We start from the raw sequence: 13,113 nt of genomic DNA on the forward strand, positions 1-13,113 counted from the left end.
GGACAACTCTGCTGCTACATGGAAATATGGATGTTCTTTCCAGTATCGATCCCACAGTCGGGAGCTGCAAGCTCTCTGCTGTCCACTTTTTATGCTACTCTTGACAGATGACAGTGCTGCTTTGGACTCTTTTATCTTTTATTTACTTTTTAGTTGAAGGAGTCAAAACCAAGAGGCAACAGCTGAAGGATGAGGCCTTGGATTCGGTCCATGAGATCCAGATCGGTCCAGGTAAGACACTAAAATTGGCGAGTATTTTCAATACTTTACATTGAAATGATGGATGTGGTTTTAGGCTGAAATATTTTGAGTAAATAATTGGCTGGCAACCAGTTCAGGGTGTCCCCCGCCTACTGTCCGATTACTGCTGGGATAGGCTCCAGCATGCCCGTGACCCCCATGGGGACAAGCAGTATAGAAAATGAATGGATGGATGAATTCCTTGCATAGTCCAGATGAAATTTCCTGGCTGTGTTCAGTGTGGTAGTCTGGTATGCGAACTGAAAGTAAATATTAATTTACATTTGTATGTCTTATAAATTGAGGACTTAAGTGAATAACTTTTTGTTGTTTCCCAACAGAAAATAAGGCAACACTACATGTAAAGCAAACACATTTTAAACTGGTTCAAATTAATTACATTTGTATTAAACAGGTCAACACCATAATACCATATGTAAAACAAATACATTTTAAACTGGTTCAAATTCATTACATTTGTATTAATTACAATTATATTTTTTAAACGGGTCAATCTCACGAATTCAACCCATTTAAATTAAGGCGAGCATGCCAAAGTGGTTTTAAATTTGGGTTTTTCGCCTGCCTTCCTTTTCTCCCCTCTTCCTTCTTTCCTCCTGTCATTCCTTCCTTTTTTTCCCTTTACTGTCAAACCCTACTCCATTCTGTCTTTCATATTATTCGAAACCTTTCTTTCTATCCTTTCACACTATTCCTACATACTTTTAAGTCCCTTATTACTGAGCCTCTTCCTCCTTTAAATACATTTGTTTAAAAATTGTATAATTTAGCCCATCCTGCGACACTCGTTAGGATAATCGGTTTGGATAATGGATGGCTGGATGACTTGTGTCTCAATTGCAACATAAGCCAAACAAGCGCGCTACCTATGACGACAATGAATTGCAATTTTCGATTACGAGATTACATTGAAGGCGTCGCCACCATGGGAAGACTGATAATCGCCGATTACGAGGCGCCTCTGAACGCATCGCGGCCACCATTGTCGGAGGAGGGAGGAGAATAGGGAGAGTCAGCCTGTCTTTCCTTTTTACCGACATCAGTGGACGTCTGCCGGCCTCATTCTAGTTTGTTAAACTAACGGTCTGGGACAGAACGGCTCCGTTCAATAGTCCAAAAGACCCCGCTGAGGAGATATTAGCCCTTTGCTTTGTCGCCACACGACCTCCAGACACCGGCTACTTTCCATTCACCGCATCCAGAAGCGGAACGGAGGGGGGCTTCAGGAGGCTTTCTTGGTGACAAGGCCCTCCGGTACATCAGTGGAAATGGGGACGCTGGATGCGTTATCTTGACTATTCCAAATCTAATTCGAATCCTTGGACAAACGCGGAAAACCCGTTAGCCGGCTAGCTTCCTATCCCCCTGTGGCTTCGTTATAGTTTCTCTCGATGTGACTGAAGACTTTGCTTCTTAACCTCCGGGATCATCCTGTTAGCGACGCCGTCTGTCCTCTGGAATGCGGCGATAGAGCTGAAGGGTTTGGAGACAGTGAGCCTCGAGTAGTTGGGGTCGAAAGTTGGGCCTCTGTGTACAGTATTTGTTTTTCTCGATGATGCTGAGTTGGTGGAGCTGCGTGGAGCTTACTGGACTCTTTGTCGTGGTGCCTTCACGGACTATCACCATGAAGATTGTATGAGAGTCCCACCTTTCCCCCTCAAATCCGCTGCGTCTGCTGTTATTGACAACCAGAGCGTGATTTGACTGGCCTTGTGTGGTGAACACAACAGTCTGCTCATTTACCTTCTTCTGACCGGAATCGCACTCAGGGACGAGCATGTCTTTATTAAGAGCCGCACTGCCCGGAAACGAGCGGAAACCGGATCATGTAAGTGCACGTAAACAACGCGCGCACACACAACACACACACATTTAGAAAATGATGCGTCCCATCATCCATTTTGAGCTCTGTCGCCTCCCATCACCACCACCCTTGCCCAACAGCAAATCAATATTTAATCTAGTCTATGCAAGACCACCCTGAACTAACCCACCTACTCCTATAAATGACCACAGTTTAATTAGAATAATGTCAAAAGTGAGGTATATGACAAATGCATGCACTAAAAGTGCAAAACAAAGTGCAATTTATAGCCATTTGCACATTTGAAATGGTAAATATCGACAGCCTTGCCTCGATCCCACCAACTTGACGCAAAATTTTCTAAGGAGATTGTCCATGCCCATGACATGTTATTTCCCGACTGCAGGAATGCAAAAGTGAAATATGGCACTCTTGTCTAGTGTAAACTTGGTAATCTGATTTCAGCACTTTGGCTTCTCATTTGTTGATCGTTGCCTTTATTTTTTGTATAATCATATGAGAGAATTGCCGACCGACAAACGAGAAGACAAAATAAATAATCAGCACCCAAATATACTTTCGTATTCCGTGCATGACTCCTGATTTTTTAAGATGAAAATGATGCTTTTTCAGGTTGACCTTTTCTAACATTACCTGTCTTGAGTCAGTCAAAAAGTCAAAAAACAATTCTGCTCCAGTCCAGGTGAAAAACAAATCGCAATTGTGTTTTGTAGCATTCATAAACAAACAAATCTGACATCTTAATAGTTCTTCATTTGGTTTTGGTGTGCCTTGGATGGGTTAAGCAGTTCCCTCCCTCAGTTTTATGGATCCTCTTCATCTCCAAGGTTTCAGCTTCTTTTTTTGTGGCAATGTTACAATGCCACATAGAGGCTGGGCACATGAAATATCTCATTTGGATATGTTTTAAGCGTGTCTCGTAATATTTCCTAACGTGACTTCTCCATCTAAAATCAGGTTAAAAATAAGGTTGTAAACTGGGCCAAATTCACAGGCCATGGTAGTTAGTAACCTTACCATGGCAACAGCCGTAGGGCTTGAGGTGTAAGGAGGGCAATTTTCACGCCCTTGTACGTTTTCATGATCATTCACGAGCTCATCTGCTTGATTAAAAAAAATTACATTTTCCAAGGTTAAAGTGAGAGCATCAAATATTTTGCAGTCCTGGCTACAATAACCTGACCTTGCCTTATGATGACAGGTTTATCTTTACAGTCGTTGCTTCAGGACTGAAATATTTTGCTCAAGGCGAGTCATGAGATTTGCTCAGCATTTGTAACGGAAGTTCCAAAGTGGGCGTGCATGGCTTTGTGCCAGTGTGCACTTGTACTTTGTTTTTTTTTCCCCCCTATGAAGTCCTTTGTGTGCCAATGATGTTTGATTCTGTCGTTAGTTGAACATACATACAGACATTTTGAAAACTTGGAATATTCTTGTAAAATGTCTTTCTTGATTCAAACCAGGCTCAACAATAAGACCAAAGAAGTGTTCCAGTTTGGATCAAAGCGGCCTTTGTAGTGTTTGGTGGCTCTTGGTAACGTCTTCAGAAATGTTTTGAAAGTTCAGCCCGTGAAGCCAATTGCACAATATGAAGTTGGGTAGGCATGTCAGTCATGAGGAAAAGAAATCTTAAGAAGCCATGCCTGGATAAACAAAGTTTGCCATTTTTTGGGAAGGCAGCCCTTTGAAGATGAACTCGTCTTTTGGCCGATGTCTTCCAAACAAGTCCGGCGCACCTCCCAACCGGTGACTTTAATTTCCCTTTTATGTCTCCTGGATTCACTAAGTTAAGTCCCAGATTTGCTGCCACAACTTGTTAGCCAGCGCTAGCAGCACACCTCAGGCCCTCCATCATGTGCTTCACTGAGGCCCAGTCAGCTATGCATGACGCCTATAAACCTTAATATGAGGTGACCTATGTTTGGGCTTTTGTTTTTCACCCGGAGTGTGTGGTAAGGTCAGAGAAGTAGGACAATCACTGCGACATTTCCGTCTTAAAGCTTGGGCTCTCAGAGGTGATTGAGGTGCCATCTGTTTGCTCTTAGTGTCTCCTACCAAGATGGCCGCCTGCAATTTCCTTTCCATTTGCAAACCTCCACTTAATTAAATGACAAACCTCTCTCCTTGGCAACATATTTGCTTTTAATTGTGACGTCACATCTTGAATCTAGAAACTTCTCCAGGAAACTGTGACATTTCTTGACATTTCATCAAACACTCCTCTGATGGATCTTAGCAAACTTAACCGGGCCTCTCTAATGTTCCACAGTAAGGAACGCTGTTCTTTTCTTGGAATGCTTCAGTATTTTGCATCTGTGAACCAAAACCTCAAAAGTGTTGGGACACCCAATTGGAAGTAAAAAGTGAAGAAAATGTGAAGTTGCTCACCACTAAAACATTTGGGGTTTGGCTGTAAATTGCCTGGCACAACAGGTGACGTGTTTTTGCCGCCGCAACAATGCAACACAACAACACCGTGACAATCAAAATCATTAACAAAATGGATGTGACTTGTTAAATAGCACCTGGTGTCAAGCCGGTGACTCACCCACGTCTATTTTCATCATGCCGAGAGACATTTGTGTGTGAGCGTCCGTGTGAAAGTGAGTGAGAGATTTTGTGTGTGTGTGTGCGTTTGTGTTTGAGAGAGACAGAGCATTGTTGTGTCCTGTATGTCGTATGAGTGAGTGAAGAACCAAGGAAGTAAAGGAAACCGGTGTTATTGCGACAAGGTTGGGAGTTACGCCATTTTGCTTTAGCTGGGCCACAACGTCACACTTCCTGGAGTCCACGCACTTCCTGTTACAACACAGACTGTATGACCGCAGAACCCTTTTTTTTCGCCATCATATACAGTATAGCTGGTATGCCAGATGTTATCTGTGGCAGACAGTGTCAAAAAACTATTTTGAATGCCTAATCGCTGAAGAATATCAATATCACTGAGGTTGCTTGGGGAACATTGCTGCACAGCCATTTTCAAATTTCCCCCATCCTGTACAATGCAAGGATGAATATGATTATTTTTCTAATTTGCAAAATGATTGAGATGAGTCATTATGGAGTGTTATGTGGAGAATTTAATCCATTTTGAAATAAGTCTCAAATGTGTGCAGATCTGGAAAAAGTGAAGCAGTGTGAATTCTTTTTAGATCCACCGTGAGCTAATGTAAAATGTTGCAATTGTACTTATGAACAGCATTCAAAACAAAATGTGTTTTCGGTAGATTTTCCCCTTGAGGTCAAACATTCAGCACTGAACGGAACTCGTGATCCAGTTACACTGTCTATTTAAAAAGCATTCACAGCGCTTCACATTTTTCCCTTTTATTTTTATTTTTTGGGGATAAATTTGCGAAAATGTAAAAAAATATACCGCCCCTCCCCAATAATCTTAATGGGGTGTGTTTGCCTGTTGTCTCCTCAGCACACCTCGCTGTCCAACAGCCGCTCGGACAAGGGTCCAGGTTGGTCCAGCCGCTCGCTGGGTGCCCGATGTCGTAACTCCATTGCGCTATGCTCAGATGAACAGCCGCACATCGGAAACTACCGGCTGCTCAAGACCATCGGCAAGGGCAACTTTGCCAAGGTCAAACTGGCTCGACACATCCTGACTGGCAAAGAGGTATGTTGTTGTTTTTTGTTGAAGACTTTACATTCAAGGCAGAATTTTCACAGCAGGTCCAAGTTACCAATTCCGAAATGATGTCTGTATCTTTTTCTACGTACATTTCAAGTGACACAACGTATTTTCATTTTATTTAATGAATAAATGAAGACGATTTGCGGTAGGCTGTTCAATTTTTGTTTTTGTTTTCCTCACCAAAACAACGGTAGCTTGTTTATTTGCTGTCTTGATGAAACCTCCTATGTTTTTTTAATGGTCATTGACATATTTTGCTTTTGCTTGCTGTTTAGGTTGCAATAAAAATAATTGATAAAACACAACTCAACCCTTCAAGCCTACAGAAGGTGAGTGATTTTTATTTTATCACTTAATGCCCATTACGAGTAATAGAAAATGTTTGTCATCATTACTAATTATGTTGTGTATATATATTTTTTTATTTAAATATTTGCAGTTCTATTTTTCTATTGTTTATATTTTGCATTTAATTTGTATTTATTTATTTAATTACAATTGTATCTTTTTTTATATGATTCATGTCTATCTTTGTATTTAATTTATTTGTTATGTATTTGTTTTATTCATGTCTAAATGTTTATTATCAGTGTTTTAAGGGTGTCAGGAACTTATATTGAAGTGAGGAGAAGAGGTTTATTTTAGTTAGGCCTCTACAGTCTGCAAATGCTGTACTAATGTTTTTGGGGGGGTTGAGTGTCAATTGCTTCTAAGTTTCACTATTCACAGTAGGTTATATCTCGTGAACCGCAGGGATTCGCTGTAGACTCGTGATCTCAAACAAGGGGCTATCTGTTTTATTGGTGGTCTGACCTCGTATATTAAGTCTGTTTATGAGAGCAGGCTTCCACCGAGGTAGCACTGTCCCTCATTTCAGCAGTGGCCCTCATAAAATATTGTGTGTTAGTCCAGATCATACGTTTTGTTACTTTCAGAGTGGGCTTGCAAACAAACCAACCAGACTGCAAATCAAACAGTAATCTCCTTGAGGGAGGTAATAAGAAGCACTGTATTGTATTGATTGTGTGCTTTTCATGTTTTTTTCCGGAGGATTGAGAGTCACAGTCCAGTATTGATTTCTGATTCAGCATTTCCTGTATGGGTGGTAAAGGCGGCTTCACTGGTGAAAGTTTAGATCGCTCAAGGTGCCAGTGTGCGATCATTTTATCTCCGTGTATGTGGATTATTAATTTTGTCTTCTACCCTGTCATCAAACATGAGAATTTTGGTGCTTCTCTTAGCCTCTACTGTTTAAAAACCTTGGTGATGGTATTTTCTCACACTCGGTACACGTTGCTCTTTGTACGAAAAACAATCGTAGCCATTGTCTGATTATCAGTTGACTTTATCATCAGCGTCCCAACAAACCGATCCATAAGCCATTACAAATACACACACGGACAGAGCAGGACTATTGATGAGATGTCTGCTGGTTAGCTCGCAAGTGTTGATAACACCCACGTATTGGCAGTGTCTGGTCCTCCCCATGTAACGCCGGCCTAGATACCAATCAAGCTGGCTTCTACTGTGAAAATGCGAACAGTAGTGCAAATTATCTGCAAGATTTTTAATTTAATCGAAGGAAAATAGGCATTTCACCATCAACAACTACTGGGCTGTTATAGGCATGACAGCCTTTTCACTTCATTTTAGGTATCCAGGTATCATGTGAAACAACAAATGTAAAGCTTTTTCGTGTTGTATGGTTTTTGGGTCCCTGTTTCATAAAGAAAATGGTACCTTCTTGTGGCAACACCAAGCCATTCTGAAAAATAATCGAATTGCTTTTTTCCCCTCAATATTGCAATTTGACCTCTTATGTATTTTTCCAACAAGCAGAAGGAAAAAAATCTATCTGTATTACAAAGAACAATATCAGATTTATTATAGTACACAGGTTTTGGTCCTATAGGTTACGCTTACACTAAAAAAAGCAGATGAACCATGAATCAATTAGAAAGACGGTTTGTTTATATGTATACTGCAAATACAGTTGTTCATAAATGGAGCATTTTGACTTGCAGTCTTTTAAGCATTTACTATGATAACTTCACCAAATTCTACCAAACAAGTGTAGAACTCAACCAAAGTCAGTAATTTATAAATCACACAAACTATAAATCCAAAATGTTCGTGGCTTTATCACTTCAATGTTTCATGCTTCATTAAATGACATGTAAACATTTGGATGTCTTTTCTTTAATACTGAATCTATCACTATATAGAGAAAAAAACTCTTCCAAAATTGCAGCCTTTGGGTTTTGAAAACTGTGATGTTGATTTGAATTTGATTAATTGTTCACCCCTTCAACACCCTACCAAAACACTAGACTTTTTTTCTTTGCAAGGATTAACCACCAGCATCTTTTGTTGTTTTTGAATTTCACGTATGCAAGCAATGCATATCATTTTCTTGTATCTGGACAATTGCACAATTGCGGTTGCAACTTTTTAGTAGATTGTTGTGATGTAAATGTACCCATTGCCTGCCTCATAGTGATAGTGACATTGATAAAGTGTTTGGAGTCTGTGTTTGAACCGTCATTGAGCAATGCTGGGAAGCTTCTTTTTTTTTCCCTTTTAGTCTCCCCGTGCTGGCCCCTAAACCGGGAGCTGAATTCCAGACAGGCAAACAAAAGGCCGGGTTGCGGAGTTGTGGGGCCTTGGCACGAGACAGCAGAAAGACAAGATAGAGAGAAGACAGACTATGTGGACTTGGTCGTCTCTCCATCTTTTGTCTGCATGTGTAATGCAATTATATGCATTGCTATTGTGTCATATTGTTGGCCCAGCGTGCTTTGTTGTGGTTGTGTATAGTGAATATGTAGATAAGTGGGCAGACAGGCTGAGAGCAGCTTTTCCCACAAGCACCAATGAACACAACAATAACAAACTGGCCAAGAAGCACTCCTCTAGATCCATAGGTGGGAATTTAAGTGTGAATGGTTGCTTGTCAATTTGTGATGTGATTGGCTGGCGACCAGTTCAGGGTGTACAACATTTCTCTCACCAAACGCCAGTGTCAGTTGATTGAAGACTGTAAATTGTTCATGTCTGAATGTTTCTTTGTCTATGAGCGCTGCGACCATTCCAGGGCCTACCAAGCCTCTCACCAAAAGTCACTTGCTCTAGTAGGGCTCTGCAATTAAACAAAATTCTGTTATGATTACGAATATTACACCACGATTACAAGATTGCCATCCTTGTACAAAAGTGATTCCCGTATTTTTATAAATCACTCCAGAGTACAAGTCGCACCAGCCATAAAATGCATAATAAAAAGGAAAAGACATAAACAAAGTCGCACTGGAGTATAAGTCCTATTTTGGGGGGAAATGTATTTGATCAAATCCAACACCAGGAGCAGACATGTCATCTTGAAAGGCAATTTAAAATAAAAATACAATAGAGGCAACAACAGTCTGAATAATTGTACGGTATGCCAACGTTACATGCCACATAAACAACAAACTGAGAACGTGCCTGGTATGTTAACATAACATTAAGAGTTATTCAGATAACTATAGCATAGATATCATGCCAACAAGTTTACCATCGCTCCAGTGTACAAGTCGCACCCCGGCCATACTATGAAAGAAATGTGATTTATAGTCTGGAAAATACGGTAGAATAAAATAAATAATTATTCAAAGTTTTTTTTATACTTACATAAATTAAATTAAATTGACTTTGTATTTTTTACAATTAAACATTTTCTTGCTCTGTACCAAAAAATAAATAATCGTTTGAATAATTGCAATTTCACTTATTACCAAAATAATCATGATTAACATTTTTTCCATATTCAAACAGCCCTACGCTTTAGCACAAACAAACATGACCCTGATGAGGACAACTGAGATTGAACATGTATGGACTAAATGACATAAGAGAGTATAATCAAATCAAGAAAGTGGAGCATCTGAGTACTTTAAGTGGAATTAAGGGGATGAGCCTGTCACCTCCACTTTACATTTTCCACATCCCATCAATCAGGAGCCGAGATGAATGAGGTTTACATTTCTCTAACTTTTCCATCCCGCTTTGCTCGTTGAAACCCTGACTGGATAATTTATTTCACAAACTGGCCAGCTGCCATGACAACGGCCATGCCGCGTCACGGTTGCCGTGACAATGTCGGTATTAATCCCCTTGAGGGCCACAACACCGGCTGTACACGCAGCTGCTGGTTTACCCATCATATGTGATAACATTTCAAACAGCTACTGTGGTCCTCGGTTTATGATGGCGTTCTAATCCGACGGGGGTGAATCCTTGAAAAGATCATGAAACTTATACATGGTCCATCCACATGAGCTGAGTTCAGCTAACTTGCGATGGGAGGGGTTTGCCCAAAGTGAGTAATTGAAACCAAAATGGCATTTGGGTCCATGGGCCCTCTTGTGTGTACAGCTTTGCTAAGTATATTAACACAATTTCATGTTGATGGGTAAAAGTGCCTTCAGGGCACCATTTCCTCAAACTTGCCAACAACCCTCAAAATATACATGAAACTAATACTATGCTTCACGATACTAGTGTGTCCTGTTATGACACACAATGTCCACCTAATTTGTGTTGAATCACTGGAGGCTTATTAAAAATAAAATAAGGGCACAACTGAGTATTTTTAGTTGCTGTGAAAACCATGTTATTTTTTCGGGGGGCTTGCATGCATGAAAATTCATTTTTGTTCTACTGTTTATAATTTCAAATGTTCAAACAGTGCATAAAGTTCCTAGTTTAGTATTTTTTTTGTATTGTATTCAAAATCATTCTACTGTCCTCCTATTAATAACCGGGATTATTTTGGTCATGGTAATTGCAATAAAATGTATTGTTTGTATTAAAGAATGTATTTACACTAAATTCACACCAGATTAGAGCTTCATGCTATTTGGTTACTGTGACATCATTTAGGGAGTGCTGCAGAATGTCTTGTTGCATGCGTCAGTTGATGTCTAGAGACTTTGGACTTGTTCAACCAGGCCAAGTGTCTCCTCTGATTCACACAAACTGAGAAAAGTGTGATGTTGCAATGAGAACCTCCACCCCCAACAACAACACCATTTTTTTTTTTTTTTATTAGAACCCTAACAGAGGTGACATAAAGCTAAGATAAAGCTGTCTCGACAGCTGATTATTGTTGAAAATAACATTGGAACCAAAAGTCACACATGGATAACTGCATACTCAGCTCACTCTGTTCTATAATCTGACCGACAGAGCGTTTGCATTATCAAAAGTCTCGATAGACAGGTCGCAGTGATTTAGCAGGTCATTTTTTTCTTTCCATGAAACTGGTTAAATAAAATGTAGTTATTGATCTCATTAAATAATTAGTTGATTATTTGGTGTACATAATGCATTTTAAAATATTTGTAGAATAAAGACTTGAAATTTACACATTTCATTTCAACTAATCATTATTTAATTGAAATATTCATGTTTAAAATACAATTTTAAAATGAGAATTCCCTTAAAATATTTTGCATGCACATATAACAATAGTTTTGTTTTACAGTAGAAATTATTTATACTTACTGTATATATACATAGATAAGACACTTATTAAAACGAATTGTTTTATTCAAAATAATTATTTTACGCTTAAATTTATTATATATGTACATACGTGTACATCAGTGTATTCATTTTATTAGATTGAAATTATTGTAACTACTAAAATTAACGAATGACAAGTCGATGCACTATTTGTCTTTGTGGGCCAGTTATAATTACACTGCGGGCCAAATTTTGCCCGTGGGCCAGAGTTTGGCACCCCCTGCGCTAATGTCTACTTTCAGGCCAAAAGTATTTCCACACGTATCACTCACTTGTCCTGCCTGTTGTGCCGTAAGCAGTCACCAACTTTGTTTTTTTCTTTACTTTGTAATTATTATAGTAATATATGTATACAAATGGGAAAGAAAATGTGGACATTATTCTCACTTGTGTTACAGCTTTTTCTGAAGATTTTATAAATACTTTTCCCCCTTGAAAATTCAGCGCATAACACCCTATGTCAGGGGTCACCAAACTACGGCCCGCGGGCCGGACACGGCCCGCGGGACCGTTTAATCCGGCCCGCCAACCCTGAATAAATTGTATTATTAAACTTTTTTTTTTTTTTTTTTTGCTCATTTTGCCTGCAATGACTGCGTTTCCCCAGTAGATGGGGGAAGCGCTCGCCTGCGCATTTACTACCGGAAGCCGTGTCAGAAAGCTCGGTGCACACTCACAAGTGCGTGTACGGACATGGCGCACTCGCGCTCTATTTGTATCAGTCCCGAATTTAGAGCGTGGGCTGTGACGACAGCATTCTTGTAATTTGCGCGCTGAGCTTTCAGATGCAGTTTTGCCCTAAGGCCACCCACAAACCTTCCCCTGGAATCCTTCCGTTAAAATGTCGCCCAAGTAAAGCAGGGTGAACACAGTGCCGAGCGTTTAAAAGAGCCAATTTGGCTCGACGTACGCGACGTGACGTTCAGCCACATGAACGTCAACATCTACCCGTCACAGATCGAGGTAAACGGACCAACACCTCGGATCTCGCGTAAGAATTGCCACAACAAATTTTACTCCAGACTATGACGCACTATCAAACTTTAACAAAAAAGACAGCGGTGTCTACAAGCCTACTGGAACCTACAAAAGGATTATAAGGAAGGAACACAAGAACTTTAAGAGACTGCTCATATGTGTCAGAGAGGTTCTGCTCTGACAACTGAGCTGAACTTTTATCTGTTAAGATTGTGCATGGCACAACAGAAAGTTAATGTTCCATGGTTTTTTTTCTATGAAGAACCCAGAGAGAGTTATTTAGTTATTTATTTCCTGTTTTTTCTGTGAAGAACTCAGAGAGGGTTTAGTTATTATTTATTTCATTAATAGTGTTATTTGTTTCCTGACTTTTTTTCTGTAAAGAACCTGGAAAGGGTTATTAAATAACCGTTATTTGGTTATGTGTGGCTTTCTGGAAAACAATAATTTTTTTAAGCTCCCCTACGATCGTCACACTTTTTCTGTTACAAACTGCCACCGGCCCGCCATCAGAGAAGGGAAAGGTTATGTGGCCCTCACAGGAAAAAGTTTGGGGACCCCTGCCCTATGTAATCACAATTTGTAAAATATTTTAAAATTTTTGCTCACATATTAAAACTAAAATTACGCATCCAAATGTGTTCACTTAAATGAATTGACACCAATTCGAAATAAGGCTATCATGTAATGCAATAAAAAAAACAGAAATGTTGAAACGTTGCGGATACTTTCAGGATGCACTGTGCCTTTCCATCATCGTACATTCCACATTCAGTTTCCAGTAACAACAACCCCCTCTAGTATGTCTCACTATGCCACTAATTACCAATCCTTGTGAACA

The 13,113-nt window shown here is 39.8% G+C and overlaps 1 protein-coding gene and 1 long non-coding RNA gene across 2 annotated transcripts; one reads left to right on the top strand and one right to left on the bottom strand.

Annotated features, from left to right (window-relative positions):
• Positions 1 to 1,208: 1,208 nt before the first annotated feature.
• LOC133149503 (MAP/microtubule affinity-regulating kinase 4-like) lies at positions 1,209 to 13,083 on the top strand. The gene is made up of 4 exons (XM_061271882.1): positions 1,209 to 2,089; positions 5,514 to 5,711; positions 6,005 to 6,058; positions 8,314 to 13,083. The coding sequence occupies exons 1-4, from the start codon at positions 2,039 to 2,041 to the stop codon at positions 8,332 to 8,334; spliced, it is 324 nt and encodes a 107-aa protein (XP_061127866.1). The 5' UTR covers positions 1,209 to 2,038; the 3' UTR covers positions 8,335 to 13,083.
• Positions 2,822 to 4,761, bottom strand: LOC133149504 (uncharacterized). Its single transcript, XR_009713429.1, has 2 exons — positions 4,475 to 4,761; positions 2,822 to 4,399 (listed from the first exon to the last, which is right to left on the bottom strand). It is a non-coding gene; the product is annotated as an uncharacterized LOC133149504 (long non-coding RNA).
• Positions 13,084 to 13,113: the final 30 nt, after the last annotated feature.

The sequence above is a fragment of the Syngnathus typhle genome, unplaced genomic scaffold (assembly GCF_033458585.1).
Source record: "Syngnathus typhle isolate RoL2023-S1 ecotype Sweden unplaced genomic scaffold, RoL_Styp_1.0 HiC_scaffold_359, whole genome shotgun sequence".
In the NCBI taxonomy this organism is placed as follows: Eukaryota; Metazoa; Chordata; class Actinopteri; order Syngnathiformes; family Syngnathidae; genus Syngnathus; species Syngnathus typhle.

Bases quoted from the DNA above. Each gene is read 5' to 3' on its own strand.
- LOC133149503 (XM_061271882.1), top strand. From the start codon at position 2,039: ATGTCTTTATTAAGAGCCGCACTGCCCGGAAACGAGCGGAAACCGGAT. The intron at 2,090-5,513 runs GTAAGTGCACGT...TTGTCTCCTCAG, and splicing joins ACGAGCGGAAACCGGATCAT to CACACCTCGCTGTCCAACAG. The intron at 5,712-6,004 runs GTATGTTGTTGT...CTTGCTGTTTAG, and splicing joins ACATCCTGACTGGCAAAGAG to GTTGCAATAAAAATAATTGA.